The following is a 16,965-nucleotide window of genomic DNA, read 5'->3' on the forward strand; positions in this document are numbered from 1 at the left end:
ATCAAGCCTCCATGCTGCCAGGCTGGGGTGGGATATTGATTTGTTCTCCACAGAGGGGCTCACAAGGGGACTGTGCTTGTCTCACACAAGCCAGAGCCCAAACTGCTCCGTTTTGGACAGAAAGCAGCACCCAGAGGTAACTTTTTGAGCTCACACATAGAATCATAGAATCATAGAATGGTTTGGGTTGGAAGGGATCATTCAGTTTCCATGGGCAAAGGTTGCCATCAGGTTGTCCAGGGCCCCACCTCCAGAGATGGGGCATCCACAGCTTCTCTAGTAACCTGTGCCTGTGCCTCCCCACCCTCTGAGCGAAACATTTCCTCCTCACAGTAATAAGAAATAATAGGAAAATAGGAAATAATAGAAAAAACTATAATTGCTATGGTGGTTTTTTTTTTCTGTAGTGTGAAAAATGTGTTAGTCCAGAATGAAGAAAAACAGCTTGTATCAGTATTGCTTTCTTTACATCATAGTCTTGATTCAGTTTAGTCCTGGCCAGCAGTTGGACTCCATGATCCTTGGGGTCCCCTCCAGCATGGGATATTCTACAATCCTGTGTCACCTGTCTGCCTGACTTCAGCGCTTAGCACCCAGTGGGTGCCCCAGTGTTCACTGGGCTGAGGCATGTTGGCCTCTGTACCCTGCATACACTCAGGATTTTGTTCTTCTCTGGGTTGTTTATTCAGTACTGAGCTACGTGTGTCTCCACAAGCAGCAGCTCTGTGCCAAGAGGAGGAAGTTATAGGAGGAAACCAGCAACAAGAGCCTGTTGCTCAATTAGCTGCGTTGTCAGCAGCGCTTGGCTTACAAAAGCCGCACTTGGGATTGTACAACCCACACACATTGCACAAAGCTGGCCTCAGGAGGAGCTGAGGTTTTGCCTATTGGTTGCTCCTCTGCCATGTGCTGGCTGTATAGGTGATGGGAGAGGTCTGGGGGTCAGAAAAGCAAGGACAAGCTCAGGCAAATCTTTCCTCCAAGCACAGACAGGGAGGAAATGTTTTTCACATTTTTTCTATCAGGACATGAGGGATGATTCAACAGGACCCCAAGGCTGTGCCCGTGACAAACGTGCTCAGATGACCAGAGGGATGCATTTTCTTGTGAGGTAGTGCCTTCTCTTTTTATCAGGACCATGGTAGAGCTAGCTGGATGCACTTCTGCTCTTTGCAAAAGCTACAGAAGGATAGAAAATAGTCAAATGCATGTGGAATGCTGGGATAATTTGCCACCTCATTCCTATAGATTTTGCTAAGTTTTGAACCTTCCCAGTGCCTCTGAGAGCCCTGGCTGCCTTCAAGCCCTGACTAAGGCCCTGAAGACCTGGATGTGAACTGCCTGAAAACCAGTGCCCAGCATGATCCTGGCTGTTTTCCCATGGGAAGGAACATTGTTGCAGTGATGCAGGAACTTCCTTCATCTGCCTGACGCATCCGCTTCGGGTCATTAAGAAAGCATTTCTCAATCGGGAGCCGAGAGAAGTAGGAAGTCCCAGCCTTGTTTTACAAGAGACTGGCTGTTTGCAGTGTTTCCCAATCGTTTTGCTCTTCCCTCAGCCTTTGGAAAGGAATCCTCAATCCAGGCTGCTGCAGTGGAGCATGGCGTGTAGGAAACAAGTGTTCCCTGCATCTTACAGCATCATGTGGGGTGTCCCTGGGGCTCCTCCATTTTTGCTGGAGCTGGGACCTGGAAGATGCAAGTAAGGCTGCACTGAAAGGCTCAGTGGTTGGAAGTTGGCCAGGCTTTGGACACCACAGTGCTGGGAGAAAACTGTTCTTCTGCAGATAATGGCACCATTTTTTTTCCTTTAATTGGGAATGACATTTGTTCCCTAACCACAGCTTTCCCTGCAGAGGTAGGATTTAATCCCACAGTTTGCCTGCCCCAGAGGGACAGTTTAATCCTCATGAGCCCTGCAGTCACACTGCCTGGGGGAGTGTGTAGGTTTCGTGGTGCAGACCCAAGCATGATGCTCCCTGACAGGCAGCTGTAAATCTCCCAAAGTACACAGCTGGTTAACCTCATCCATATGTTGAGATCCACCAAGAAAACACTGCCCTCTGGCAGATGAGCGACCGCGCTATTTAATAAATCAGCATCGCAAACTCACAGTGGGTTCACCTGAGCAGGGTGGGGGCTCACCTTACACACACGCCATGCATTGGTGCCCAAGCAGAAGAAAATCCAAGCTGCTAAGCTCTCAGTATGATCTCCAGGTGCTCTGCACACACACACCACGCTCTCGTATCGCCACAACCTCTCTTAAACATAGACAGGCTTCCTCTGGCTTTGTGGGCGAAGGGTGTGCAGCCTCCCTCCAGCACCTGCAGCCGAAGGCGTGACTTGGCAGCAGGTGACACTGCCTCTCCCTGCCTGTAACCACAGCCCTGTGCTTGCAGGGCAATCCAAGCAGTGCCCGTGGCACCGGGTGCTCCCACCGCCCCGGCAAAGATGGTGGAAGGAGTGCTCGCCAAACTCTTCCCCAAACGGCCATCTGCTCGCTTCGTGCAGAAATATCAGCCCCTTGGGAGCACCGAGCCAGAAGAGGAGGTGAGGATTTCCCAAAGCCCTTGCTGGGACCTGCCGAAATACTTTTTGTGCTTGGGGTTCAGTCTGTCGCCTCTGCCTGCCGATCTGCTCTGTGCCGTGGGAGTGTGTGATGTGGCTGTGGCTGTGAGCTGGGATGGGGGTAACGATGTCTGCCAGGCAGCAGGGTGAGGAGGGGGCTTGTTTCTGTGGGCTGCATGCAGTGCACACCGCTCAGGGTCTGCGGGTTGCTGGGCAGTGCACCCACCCCGTGGGTTCCCTGTGCTGCTCCTGGGCATTGCTGCACTGAGCTGGGCTGCAGGGCTCAGCTTGAGGAGCCTGCTTCACAGTGCTCACTTTTCCTGAAAGATGCTGATGTACGAATGCTGGTTTTTACCACCTCTTATCACTACTGCCTATGGGTCAAAGCACAGTGGTTCAGCTGTCACATTTGTTGCTACTGTTGGTTTTTCTCCACTAAAAGTTGCAGGCTGGGATTCTTTTGTTGCCACACTTGCTCAGCACAGGGATTTCCATTGCTCAAGACACACTTTTCTCCCACACATCAGAGCGATGCGGTGCTCTCCCACATGAACCCGATCCTCAGCATGCAGGGTTTGCCCTTAGTCCATTCTCAACAAAACCATCCATACGTTTCCAGATCCTCAGGTTCTTTCCTGCGATCATCTGGCTGAGGCCTGTTCTCAGATATCACTTCTGCTAATCCTCTGAGCCTTTCAGAGCCTTGTCTTTCCAGCAGAGGGGCTGATCAGTGTGACAGAGAGAAGAAAGCAAGGCATTGAGCTCTTCCTCATAGCAGCACAGTGTGTGGTGCTGCTCCGTGCTCCTCAAGCACAGCCCCAGACCCCAAGGAGAGAGCGATGCAGCTGAGGCTGCAAGTGTCTGCAGTCTTGTTTCGATGGGAGGCTGAGGTTTCTAACACTGTGCAGTCACAGTGCCTACAGCAATTAGGCTGGCTTGTTCTGCTGCTGTGCCAAAATAAACAGTGATACATATTTACTGTGAGATGTACGCCCTGCTTGAATTATAGCTCTGGTCCTGCAGAGTGTGACACGCTCATAGCATGGTAGGATGACCAGTTTCTGCTGTGGGCATGGCAAGTAGGCAGAGATGTGAAAGCCCAGTGGCTTCAGACAGGTCCTTGGTGGTGAACACAAGGCAGCTGTTGCAGCACAGCTCTGCAGGGGCTGGAGGATGTCAGGAGGGATCTCATTCCAGAGCCTTCATAGATGTTATTTAGGGGCACACCAGGAAAGCTTCTAATAATGCTGTGACAAATAGAAACCACTTCAAGGTCTGTGGGGTCACTGCTGGTCTGTGGGGTGGAGTAATGAATAGCACAGTTATTACACCCTCAAAAAGAAAATTTCCAAGCTGTTCTATTTAAGTTCACCCAACAATTCTTTGTATTTTGTAAGCATCCCAGTAACCGCCATGGCTTGAACAACTTGGTGTATCAGGAGTATATTCCCAGGCTGTGATTTAGCCTGGTAAATGACTCACATTTCCCTGACACCCCATGCACATTGCATCTGCAGAACCCTTTCTGTCCTTTCCCTTGTGGCACTGAATCCAGTCGAGTCTCAGGAGCCAAAGCCTTGAGCACAGACACTACCCAGCCCTGTCCTCCATTCAGGGTTGAGGTGGGCTTATTTCATTCAATAAGCATGAAGAATACACAAGAAGGCTTCTGCTTAAGGCTTTAAAGGACCTCTTGTTAGACTAAACAACTTAGCCCACTTGTGACCAGATTACAACATACAGACTGGTCCAGGAGCCCCATGCTTTTCCCCTTGCTGCATAACAATTGATGGCTTGTTTTGGGGTCAGGGATGGAGGTGACAGAGCAGGCAGCTGCACAGCTCTGCCACAGAGTTCTCCTGTCCCCCAGCATCCCCTGAGCTTGCAAAATAACGGGTAAATTCTGATTTTGGTTTTGTTGTGTCTTGTTGCCCAGCTGTATGATGTCACTCTGTTGTGCTTCAGTTACGTATAAGGGATAAAGGGCTGAAAATGTGAATTGTTAATATTGATAGCCCACATCTGGTTTAAAACATAGATAGAAAACGATGCCAAACATACTCCCAACTTGTACATCACTGGAGCTGTCCTGGGAGTAAAAGCCACGCCATGCTGATAGGCAGGCACAGGCTGATCACTATGGATTAGCTCACAGCAGTAAAAGCACTCATTCACAGCAGCCATGGTGCTCAGACATCACGCATGTGCTTCCGTCATTCCTCTTCTCCACACCTTCCTGAAGGTAAATACCAGTGATAGAGCTGGCAGACCTGGCTGCTCCACCAGCAGTGTAAAACTGTAGGCACATTGCCTCGTGCCTGTGCCGCTTCCCATCCTCCATCACCTTTCATCAATCCATAAGCTCCATAAGATGAGGCTGGTTTCTCCCACTTGGAGGCGATGGAGGCAGGGTCTGCTTCCTCCTGTTGGGGCAGAGATCGTCCTAGCTCACCATTACCATTCTTTTTTCCCTCTGACAGGTTGGTTTTGTTTTTAACAAGGAGAACCAGGCTTTCCTTTCTCTGAGCATAGAACACAGAGGGAAACACTGGTAACTCTGGCATGTCAAAATGCTTATCTTGGGCGGGATCCCTGCAAACAACAGGGCCCCTCATGCTTTCCTACCCACAGCACTGCCACATTTGTCTTTTGGCAATTCAGCTCCTAATCGTGTTGCTTTCTGCCAGCCAATAACAACCCTAAAGAAGGTTCAGACAGCCTTTCAACCGAGGCAGCACCTCAGTCATTGTGAGATTGTGATAGAAAACCACTCAGCTGGTCCCAGTCCCTGCCTGCCCCTTTCTGCCAAGCAGCTGGAGGGGATTGCAATGATGAGCTGACCATTGGATGTACACAGGGGTGAGCAAATTTAGCCTAATAACCAAACAGTTTCTAGCAACCCTGGGGTGAACGCTGGGGCTGTAGAGCAATGAGGTGCACCTGACTTTGGGGCTGAGGATTAATTAAGGAGTGTTATAAAGTGCTGCAGTGGGGATGCGGTTTTGTTACCTATGGGACTACAGGGCTGATAGGATAAGAGAATGGGGTTGAGGAAGGAGTAGAGAAATGCTAAATGGTTTCTGCTGATGGGGCCCTCATCTAACAAGTGCTTTATCTCCTTTCTGCAGAGCCAGGAGTGTGAGCTGAAAGTTATTGAACAGGAGAAGGAAGTGACAGTCCTGCTACCAAAAGATGCTTGTAAATGCCATAAAGAAGACTTGGCTAAAGCCTTAAACGTAAGGGATTTTAGCTACATTCAGAAACATAACACTGCAGGCTGTGCAGCTATTGACCCAAATCACCAGCAGCTCCTTAAAAATCATCATGCGAGTGCAGACAAAAGATTTCAAACTTGCTTTTTAGAGCAAATTTAATTTCAGAGACAAAATTCCTGGTTTTATCACCCTCAGCTGACTTCACAGCCTGGCCTCATGCTCCAGCTCTGCCCCATCCCCTGCTCACAGCATTGCTGCTGCTGAATGGGGTTGCTGGTCCCCAGCAGGGATGTTGACCCTGGCAGGGCTGGGTGCAATGCCTGGCATTGTGACTGCTGCTTATGGCCAGTGAGATGGATGGAGAGGTACTGAGGCACAAGAGGGAGGTTCTCAGTCTCTCTTGCTTTGCTCCTGGGCGAAGTGAGAGTCTGATGTTTAGACTTGCTTTTGTAGTTTTCTGTGAATATCCTGCACCACGTAATGTTGTTTTACTTTGATGTCCTGCTAGGTTGATTTACAGACTGGCCTCTCTGAGTTTTCTGTGCTGCAGCGAAGGTTAAAACATGGCTGGAATGAATTTTCAGTAGATGCCACAGAGCCTATATGGAAGAAATACCTGGACCAGGTAAGTATTTTTGGCATGGATTCCTGGTTCCTGCTGGCAGCCCTTGACTGGGGTGGCTTGGGCAAGTCTCTGTATTGAAACATTCCATGAATTCAGCCCTGGGACAGGATGTGCCCCAGATCCAGAAACTGTTCCCACAGTAAAGCCATTGTGAGGTGCAGATGCGGCTTCATTTAACCTGGAGATAACATCTTAAAATAAAAATAAACCTTTTAATCTCCGTGCAGCCCACAAATCAAAAGTTATAGCTCAGTGAACTGGTTTCTGAGCACATCTGTTCTCTTTAAGGTGATAAAATCAGGGAAGGTTTGGGAAAGCCAGCTGTACCCAAGGAATCAGGCAGAAGGTGGATTTGCTGTCTTTGTTTTCCCCAGCCAGCTTATGTTGAATGTTCTTAAATACTCTCATATACATTGAAAGCATCTTTCACCTCTCCAAGGAATTTTTGTTAATTTTTGTTCTCTGGAAGATCACTTCCTCTGCCCAGAGAGTGGTGGAGTCACCATCCCTGGAGGTGGTCAAGAAAGGTTTAGGAGTGGTACTAAGGGACGTGGAGTAGTGGGGCAGTGTTGGCAGTAGATGGATGTCGGGCTGGATGATCTTGGCGATCTTTTTCAACCGTGGTGATTCTGTGATTCTTTGAGGTTTTTAACCAAATAGGAAGAGTGGTTTTGTTTACCTATTTGTTTTCAGCTAGCAATTTGACTGTTTGTCTATTTCCTTAATTTTTATTATTGCTACTTTGCTCCCTTTGGTGTTGTCTTAGCTGGGTAATGAAGATTCTCTTTGTTTTGGAAGGCTTGCTTTTTATTTCATGGATTATCCTTTTTTTTTCCTGTGTGATCAATGCACTTTTACTGCTTTGATGTAAGCATCACTCAATCTCTTCAAGGATTCTTTTATTTTCAATAAAAAACTGAGATGCTGGGTTGTTTGGTTTGGTTGTTTGGGTTTTGTTTTGTTTTTTGACTCTTCCTTGACTGCCTTAACAAATTATTTCTCCTGTGAGGAGATGAAACAAATTATTCAGTGCCATTTAGTTCCACCAGTTCCTATGCTAGCTAAATGGAGTGGTGATTTTTGCATGTGGGAGCAGGGCCCTTAAAATCCTTGTCACAAGTGAAGGAGAAAGTGACAATACTCTCCCATAGTGTGTGGTTTCCCCATTCTGCTGCTGATTTTGGTGATGTTTCCCATTTTGGGGGGGGTGAGGGTTGCAACACATGACAGTGCTGGCTCCTGTGACCAGGGCAGAGCTTGGCAGATTAATGAGGAGAAAAGGGGAGGGGTGGGGAGAGGGGGGAAAAAAGATAGGAGTTCTAGTATCAAATTCTAAAAGACAATAAAAGGCTTTGTCCGTGCCTGTCATGCCTCTAAGGAGATTTCAGTGCTAGCCCTGCCCTAGGTGTCTGAAAAGGCAAACCTTGCCTGTGTAGGGTGGGGGAAAGTGGGGACATCGGTGTGTGTTGGTGTGAGCCTCAGTGCTGTCCTCGTGGACCCCAATCTGACTACAAACACTGCACCCACTCCATACAGGAAGGTTCTTGCAGCCAGACAGCATCTCCAGCCCTTTCTGAACAGCTCTGAGACCAGCTCAGACCATGTTTATGTTCTGATTCGTTTTGCTTCCTTTTCCAGTTTAAAAATCCCCTCATTCTCCTGTTGCTGGCTTCTGCTTTGGTAAGCGTCATCACTAAGGAGTACGAGGATGCTGCGAGCATCACCATGGTAGGTGCACATCTCCTGTTCCCCAACCCTTTGCTTCCCAAAGCCAAAGTGCCTGTAACACCTCTCTGTCCTCAGGCTGTGCTCATCGTGGTCACCGTGGCCTTCATCCAGGTACGTGAAGCAGGGCTCAGCCCCACTGCCCCCAGCAGGCTGCTCACCTAACTTGGTTTCTTTTCCTTTCTGATTTAAAAGGAGTATCGTTCTGAAAAGTCTCTGGAAGAGCTGAACAAGTTGGTTCCTCCTGAGTGCAACTGGTGAGGCGCAGCTGGCTGGTAGGGTGTGAGTCCTATGGGTTATGGGGCAGGACTGGCTGGCAAAGAGTATGACTGCAGGTCATTGCTGTTGTAATGAGAAAGCAGTGTCTGGAAGATGAAGATGGGCTGAGAGTGCTGGGGTTGTTCAGCCTGGAGAAGAGAAAGCTCTGGGGAGACAGCACTGCAGCGTAACTAATTGGGACCTCATGTCATTTATTGGTGACATGTAAATGTTCTGTGATGTACCCTTCTGTTCACTAATTTAAACTGAGCAAGAGGGAAGGAACTCTCTCTTCTCATGGTTTAATGGGAGGTGTCCTTGCCCATACAGGGGGGTTGGGAAAAGATGATTTCTAAGGTCTCTTCCAACACAAAGCATTCTATGATTCCATGTTTAGTGCAGATTTTGTTATTTACACCCCAAGATCCTTGGGGCAGAGCTCTTGCTTTCCTGCCTGTCATTCCTGAGCCTGCAGAAAGAATAATGAGCTCACAGCCTGGTTTCTTTTCTTCTTTTTCCATTTGTCTAATCTAGCCTGAGGGAAGGAAAACTGCAGCATCTTCTAGCAAGAGAGCTTGTGCCTGGAGATATCATATATCTTTCTGTTGGTGATAGGGTACCTGCAGACCTCAGGCTAATAGAGGTAAATGCAGCTCTGTGGAGAAGGGCCAGCTTTGAAAGGGTGTGTTACCAGTGCAAGAAATTGCATGTTTTTATTTAGGTTACAGATCTGTTGGTGGATGAATCCAGTTTTACAGGAGAAGCTGAGCCTTGCAACAAGACTGATGGTGTGTTACTAGAAGCTGGAGACATAACCACTCTGAGCAATGTTGTTTTCATGGGGACCCTGGTGCGATATGGGAAGGGAAAAGTGAGTCCTCTCACCCCCAGTCTTTTCCCTGATGTTAGCCACAGAATCTTATCTAAAAGATTTTTCATCTCTTTTTCTTTTCTTTTTTTTCCCTCTTTTCAGGGTGTAGTTATTGGGACAGGTGAAAATTCACAGTTTGGAGAGGTGTTCAAAATGATGCAAGCTGAAGAGGTAAAGTCTCTGGGTCACTCTGGAAATGGTGAATCATGAGGGGGAGCACTGCTGGGGTTAATGCGTTAGATCTGTCTCTGCTGTTGAATGCCTGCATGACTGAGAGATGCCTGAACTGTGTGACTTCTTGGTTGGTTGGTTTTCTTTCTTTATTTTCCTCCACTTCCTCTAGGTATATCAATTTTTAGTTGTACACATGCCATGCTTTCACTGGCTGCATCTCTGAACCAAACACAGATGAGGTGTTAGAAACTAATCAACTGTTGATCTCAGTTTTGGAGTGGGTAAGCACTGGGCAGCATGGGGCAGTTGTAAGGACCACAGTAATAATAACTAGGTCTGTGTGGGGCTATCATTCTACCCCTGCCTTCATCTTCTCATCTTTCATAATGCACAAAGAAAAACAGCTGTTCTTTCATATTTCCAGACTCCCAAAACACCTCTCCAAAAAAGCATGGACAGACTGGGGAAGCAACTCACCCTTTTCTCCTTTGGCATAATTGGTGAGTTGAACACAATGCTCACAGTTGTGTGTGGAGCTGGGAGAGCCTTCTGTGATCCAGGGCTGCTGCTTTTAAAAGTACTTGGTGGGAATTACTGAGATTTTGGGAGGTGGAAGCAGAGATCTGGGGGCTTCGCTGCATAGTTCATTCTTCAACAGCAGCTAAAGCAGATTGGAGAGGTATACTTTTCTCAGTGTTTTTAATTTGATGTTTTTCCCCCGCCAGGTTTAATAATGCTCATTGGCTGGTTACAAGGAAAGCATCTTCTCAGCATGTTCACCATTGGAGTTAGGTAAGGATTTGAAAGCTCCTTTTCTCTTTGATTTGTACTGAAATACATTCCAGGGAGTTTTCTGTTCAAAACAATGGGCACTTCACAGAAGAGAGCTTGCATAAGATCCTTCTGAAGTACATGCTGATCTTGCACCTGGTGTGATCGACGTTGGCTTTATAATTGAGTTTAACAGAAAAAGAAGCATGGATGTCTTTGGAAATCAATTACATTCAAATATATTCTTCCTTATTTTCTCTGAACAAGGTATTTTGAAAATCTTCACTGGCACTTTCCAGCTCATCTTGCCATGAATGTCCTTTCCTGTCTGTACTATGAATTCAGTGGGAGTGTAACAACAGCAAATATTAACCTTTGCTGTACTTTCTAGATTTACACATAATGACAGGAATGTGTATTTTATGGACCTGAAATGCATGTGCAAGCTCTTAATCAAACAAACCATGTGTTTTTAGTAGCACCCATAAAATCTATTGTTTGATGTTGTCATGACTCTCAAATGAGTCCTTTAGAAAAGCTTTCCATGGAAATAAATAAATATAAACAATACTACAGATGGGGGGACAACAGAGCAACAGGGAATGAGGTGTGGTGGCAAAGAAAAGCAGTTAAGTCTGAATGTAGGGGAGCAGCCCGTGGCTGAAAATCCTCCTTGGTTATGCTTTGGAGACACGTGGAAGTGCTCAATTACCCAAGGAAATAAGTGAAGGAGAAATATGGCCAGCGTCTGAGTTTTCCTAGCGTGACAGCTGTTGTGGGCTTTAATGTTGGCCCCCTTCAGTGTGCACAGCATAGAGATATCTGGGCAGCTCTTGCTCTCCTGACGTAGTTTGTACCCACATGTAGGAGATGTGGGGCTGTGTATGGACGGGAGTCAGTAGCTGTGGGATGAGATGTGATGTCAGGGAGTGTTTACGTTCCATCCAAGTGAATGAAATCCAACCTCTAAATCCCTGCTGAACCAGAAGTTAATGCTCTTCAACCATGTGAAAAAGAAAAGTGAACGCTTTGTCAAAATTACCCAGGAAAATGTTGAAGGGCTGGATAGATATCTTGCTTTTTATTTTTTTTCTCAGCAGTCCCAGTGGTTAGCAGTGCCCACTTCCACTCAGATGTGCTATGTAGGCAGGAAGACTCACCCCACAGAGGTGTCCCTTTGCAATGGTTGGCCAGCACTTGCAGTCTGACCAATACATTGAAACCATTTTCTCTCTGTTGTCCCCAGCCTGGCAGTGGCTGCCATCCCAGAGGGCCTTCCCATCGTGGTCACTGTGACACTGGTGCTGGGTGTTCTTCGTATGGCCAAGAAAAGAGTGATTGTGAAGAAGCTGCCCATCGTAGAAACCTTAGGTGAGTTTGCAGAGGAGCCAGAGGTTTTGGTCATTCGTACAAACTCAGCTGAGGCCAAGTGAGCCTCAGTTTGATTTTTATTCTATCATTTTATTACTTTATTTAATTGCTTTATTACTTATTATTTTAATATGAAAATATGTGTATTCTATCTTGGAATATTCTTACTGGGCCTGAGCAACCCACTCAAACTTAAATGCTACTTTGTGTTCCTCACCTTTTTCCCTTACTTTATTGACAGTAATGTGATCAGGTGCTGTCATCTTTTAGGAGTGATGCAGGGAGAAATCAATTGTGACATCTTCCTCCTGCTGCAACCCATCCCACGGCAGTGGCCCGTGAGGAGCAGTACTCCTCTGCAGCCTTGCCTGTTCTGAGTTGAAAGGCTGGGTTTCTCCTTTTCTCCCATTCCATGGGACCATCCTGCAGGTCCCTGCCATCCACTTCTCTGCTGTCTGGCTAAAAAGCCTTGCAGCCCCTCAAGTTGAGCCTGATGGCATAGACAAAACTATCTGGCTTTCCTGTAGTCTGTGTAGCCATCTCTCTCGTGTTCTAAGAGCTGTGGAAAGTAGGGATGAGAGAGGATGTTGAGAAGGCATCCAGCTCACTCTCGCAGCACGGGGCAGAATAAACTCTTTTGAAAGTATTCCTTATCTTCAAACTGGCCCTCATCCCCAGGTCACTGTATTCCAGGCTTTGCTATTCTGACCTTGGTCACTATGGCAATTATATGAAGGGGAAAATGTGTTGTGCATTTAGAACCACTCTTAAAATGTGCACCAAGTGCCAAGCCTGGCCCAGGTAGTTCAAGATATCTGCTGTGCAGCTGGATCTTCAGCTAAGATTTGTCTGCCTTTGAAATGCTGCTATTGTTTGAACTGCCCTTGTTTGTTCTGCAGTTAAGGAATCTTATCACCCTGATTTTATTGTACCTGCCCTGACCCAGACATCTGAGACTGCCTTATCTCATTAAGAATTTTGTTCTGGAAGGGTTGCGCCCAAATAGACATGCTGTAAGATGTCAGGTACTCTGCCAGGTGACCTAGAAGTGGAAAAAACTGTACTCTCCATACCTAAATTGTACAGCGTCTGGTAAACTTCTCAAAGGGAGAAAAATAATCATAGAATCACCAAGGTTGGAAAAGACCTCCAAGATCATCCGGTCCAACCATCCACCTACCACCAATATTTCCATACTAGATCATGTCCCTCAGTACGACATCTGAATGTTCCTTGAGCACCTCCAGTGGTGATTCCACCACTCCCTGGGCAGTCCATTCCAGTGCCTTACCACTCTTTCAGAGAATAAATTTCTCCTAGTGTCCAACCTGAATCTCCCCTAGTGCAACTTGAGGCCATGATCCTCCAGCTTTACTTGGTTCTGTAACTGTAAATAATTGAAAATGAAATATTAGAGGTGATAGCACAGAAAAGCTAGTCAAGTCAAAACTGCAGTTAATTTACTCACAGCCCAATCTATTTTATTCTCTCCAGACTCTTACCTAGAAATCATCATGTTGGTGAGTCTTTGCTAAACTGTACAATCACCTCTGGAGCCAGGGAAGATATTCAGACTTCAAATGGAGCTGAAGTCTGATTCTCTTTTGTGCTAAAGTCATCTTTTTTCCCTTTCGGAGAATGGAAAATAGCCAGAATGGTGTTAACTATTCTCATTCCCTTGTTTGCTGTATTCTGCTGTAAATGGGCCCTGGTATAAACATGCTTTATTGTCACAAAGCAAAGCGTGAGTGGGGCAGCTCCCACTCGTAGCTGGATTTTAAAGTGCTTTTTGCAGCAGTTTTCAACACTTCTAGCATCACAACCCTCTGGGAAGGTGGGAAAGTGCTGTTCCTGACTTAGAGATAGGGAAGCAAAGGTTAATTAAACGGCCCATCTGAGGAAGCATGTGGTGGAGTGAGCATTTGATACTTCTTCTTGGAACACAGTAATAATAGCCATTCTGTTGGCATGCAGTGCCTGGATATGCTGGTCACCTCCTGGAGATGATGGTCTTCTTTGGCTGCTCATGACCTGATGCTCGAGACAATGCAGACATCTTCAGATGTCTCCTACTGCATCTCACAACCAAATTACTTGCACAGTACCATGAAGCATAATCAAATTCTTTTCCTGTCATCCTTTCCTTACAACTTAATGAGTTCTGATTTAAAAACTTCCTTGCATCAGGCTGCTGCAATGTCATCTGCTCAGACAAGACGGGCACTCTGACTGCCAATGAGATGACAGTGACTCGACTTGTGACCTCAGATGGCTTCCAGGCAGAGGTATGGAGGTGGTGATGTGATATGGGCTTTCCTATTCAAGCTCAGTGGGGCTGACTTGCTTTTAGTTCTGTGAAGCCCAAATATGGAGTGTTGAGTCAGTCCCAAAAAAGCACTTCATTGCTGGTTCAGTCAAAGAGAAGGGACTTCTGCAGTGCTGGAGAGGCATGCAGCCCCAGCTCTGCCTGTACAAAAGCCACTCAGATAACATAAACAAATTGACTTCATCTGCTGTTCTCTGCAATTGTAAACACTGAAATCTGCTGTTGAGCCTTGTGGATCTATCTGTTATAGGAATATTTATTATGAGTGCGTTCATATTTGGCTCATTTACCTGCTTGCAGAGTTGATAAATGCAGGCATGATCAGGGCTTTAACAATACCAGTGAACCCACTGCAACCAAAGAACAAGATCTCTTGACTGAGCTGCACAGCACTTCCACAGAACTTGAGCTCAGAAGACGAGCTGATTCTTTTTGTCCTTATGTTTTCTTAATATACATTCGTTACCAGCAGCGTTGCCTTGAGCTAGAAAGAAAAATCCCTTCAAAATCAGAAATTTCCTGAAGTGTGTGGAGACGTGGTGTAGTGTTGTCTGGCACTGAGAAAGTTGTTCTCCCTCCCTCCTTTCCTCAGGTCAGTGGGGTGGGCTACAATGGAGAAGGAAATGTTTTTCTTCTGCCATCAAAGGAAATACTTAAAGAATTTTCCAACGTCTCAGTTGGGAAACTAGTGGAGGTGAGTATAAGTTATGAATCAGCTTGTCCTATTTGCATTCAGTTTTAATTAGCATAGATTGTTTTGGGTAAAGAGTGTGAAGCTATCTCTTTTGTAACTTACACAAGCTGCCTGGTGAGTGCAGTCAGGGAGAAATTCTCCAAGTAGTCATGATGTGAAACGTGAAGCTAATTGGTGAAAGGCAGCAATCAAGATGTGTAGGGAAAGGCCAGAGTCATCAAGTTGAGTGTCACTGATGTTTTGGAACAAGCTAGGATTCTGGCAGAGGACAGGGCAATTAATGTTACCACATTCAGGTTTTTAATGTAGACAGACTCTAGACTTGAGCCAGCTGTGCAATCAGTATGTAAATGCACTGCCACAGTCTCTGGATTTCATGTTGGCATTAAATATAATCTTGGGCATTTGAGTGTAGGCTGAGGTGGAGTGTTTGAACAGTGAAACGATCTGAGCTGGAGCCTCAAATGGAGGTTAGGCTTTACTGTACCCATACTGCACATCAGCAGCAATGGTAGGAAGGTCTGAGTTTTCATGACTTCTGAAGTTAGTTTGATATACATATACATATATATAAAGAGAGAGAGAGAGAGAGAGAGAGAGAGAGAGAGAGAGAGTTTTGCTTCAGGTTTATTTGTCCAAAATGTAAAATTTACCCAAAAAAAGGGTACATTCTGCGGATTAAGCAGGTTTAGAAAGCACAAGAACTTATCTCAGGAGATGCAGTTATAGGGAGTAGTACATCTTTTGGGATGTGGTTGCTTTCATTCTGCAATCTCTCTCTATTTCATTGAAAGAGATGGAAAAAGCTATTAATTTAGTGCTAGAAGAAATGAGCCATGTGAATACTTCCCTTTTTCTAGGCTGGCTGCGTGGTCAATAATGCCATTATCAGGAAAAACAGTGTGATAGGACAGCCCACAGAAGGAGCTCTTCTTGCTCTCGCAATGAAGGTAAGATTGCTGAGATTGAAAATATTCCAGAACTTAAAAAAAAATAATAAGAAAAGCTGGACCTGTAAAGTCTGACAGCAGTGGTCAGACTTCTGTAAAGCCTGCAGACTGCTTTTATCCTTTCTTTCCTTTTCTCTTCTCCCAGGGTTGTAGATGTACACCTCTCCCGTGTAAGTCTCTTGTCATGGACAAACACCTTCCCCGAGCTTCTGTGCTAACAGCAGTAATTGTTTTGCTTGGTTAATTAGTGCAGCTATTCTGCATAGATTTCTTCTGAGCTCAAACCAAAATGTCTGTTTACGTTTCCTCTGGATTCAAGTTAAGAGTTCAGGAGGAAGATGAGTGTGAAAAACAAGCAAGAACTGGCCATGCCGGAAAGCATAGCATAGGGCCACCCTGGGTTTGGATCATTTGATAGCTGTTTCCATTGTTCTGAACATGATTATGTAAAATAAGAATTTTGAATGAATGTTGTACTCATACTCAGAGACAGAAGGCCATAAGCACCTCAAGGAATCATCAGATCAACCCTGCAGAACTTGTGGCCCTCTGAGCTCAGGTGGGCTGTAAGTTACAGCAGGTGGCTGATGAAGGAATGCAGACATCTGGTTTAGCTCCTCATGTTAAGCCTGTAACTCTAACAAAGTTGATCCAAAGCCCCACTGAGGGCCTGGACAGCAGTGTAGCTCCATGGTTAGTGCTCTTGCAGAGCCCAGTGCTTCTTGCAAAAGCTTCAAACTAATGGGTTAGTTTATCCCATATCAGGCACCAAGGGGAAAAGATCTTTTTGAAATAGAGATTCTACTCTTCCCAATGCTTTCCCTTGTGCTCTATAAAACACAACTGCCTTTGAAGTACATGGTCAGTTCCTGACATAATCTGTGCCATAAAAAGTAAAGAGAAGCTTTGGCATTGTTCAGCATTACAGTGCTCTTCTTATTTTACTGTACTTCAGATGGAATTAGCTGACATAAAAGATATTTATGCAAGAAAGAAGGAAATTCCATTTAGCTCTGAACAAAAGTGGATGGCTGTGAAATGCACACTGAAAAATCAGGTAAAGCAAGCAGTCCTGTGGGCTGGTTTCGTGTTTCTAATTGTGCACTTCAACAATGGGCATGAAATGGTATCTCTTCAGCAAACAGTGCTTTCAGAAGTTAAGTGTATCAGGAGGAGAAACTGAGCAAACCTCAGAATTCCTGACTTGGGTGTAATTTTAGTTGGTAGTGCTGTGCTCGAATAGGAGAATTCTTTTTGTGGAGTGGTTTGATCAGGAAAACAGAAGCTGTTGGTGAAAACTGGCAGGAGAAGGAAGATGTGATGTTTGGAAGAAAATGTTGGCCGTTCTTCCCTCCCTGCTTAATAAGGAGCTTGTTTCAGCTGATGATATTCTCTGGGTGAACAACTCATACCC

The 16,965-nt window shown here is 45.8% G+C and overlaps 1 protein-coding gene across 6 annotated transcripts in view; it reads left to right on the plus strand.

Moving 5' to 3' along the window:
* Positions 1-433: 433 nt before the first annotated feature.
* Positions 434-16,965, plus strand: part of ATP2C2 (ATPase secretory pathway Ca2+ transporting 2) — a 95,533-nt gene continuing 79,001 nt past the window's right edge. For 2 of the 6 annotated variants that reach the window (XR_006169322.1, XM_042821544.1), the window contains exons 1-16: positions 434-2,553; positions 5,700-5,807; positions 6,295-6,411; positions 8,050-8,139; positions 8,215-8,250; positions 8,332-8,393; positions 8,929-9,037; positions 9,116-9,265; positions 9,368-9,436; positions 9,864-9,939; positions 10,165-10,231; positions 11,457-11,581; positions 13,769-13,866; positions 14,500-14,601; positions 15,462-15,551; positions 16,507-16,608. Coding sequence is in view for 2 of the 6 variants with exons in the window: in XM_042821544.1 (XP_042677478.1) it covers positions 2,455-2,553; positions 5,700-5,807; positions 6,295-6,411; positions 8,050-8,139; positions 8,215-8,250; positions 8,332-8,393; positions 8,929-9,037; positions 9,116-9,265; positions 9,368-9,436; positions 9,864-9,939; positions 10,165-10,231; positions 11,457-11,581; positions 13,769-13,866; positions 14,500-14,601; positions 15,462-15,551; positions 16,507-16,608 (1,500 nt within the window). In the remaining 4 variants the exon portion in view is untranslated. Of the gene's footprint in view, positions 2,554-4,600; positions 5,431-5,699; positions 5,808-6,294; positions 6,412-8,049; positions 8,140-8,214; positions 8,251-8,331; positions 8,394-8,928; positions 9,038-9,115; positions 9,266-9,367; positions 9,437-9,863; positions 9,940-10,164; positions 10,232-11,456; positions 11,582-13,768; positions 13,867-14,499; positions 14,602-15,461; positions 15,552-16,506; positions 16,609-16,965 lie in introns of those variants that run through there. The other 4 variants (XR_006169319.1, XM_042821543.1, XR_006169321.1 and 1 more) reach the window with 3 other exon arrangements.

This window comes from Centrocercus urophasianus, unplaced genomic scaffold (genome assembly GCF_019232065.1).
Source record: "Centrocercus urophasianus isolate 14NV4802_14NV808 unplaced genomic scaffold, USGS_Curo_1.0 seq_2, whole genome shotgun sequence".
Classification (NCBI taxonomy): Eukaryota; Metazoa; Chordata; class Aves; order Galliformes; family Phasianidae; genus Centrocercus; species Centrocercus urophasianus.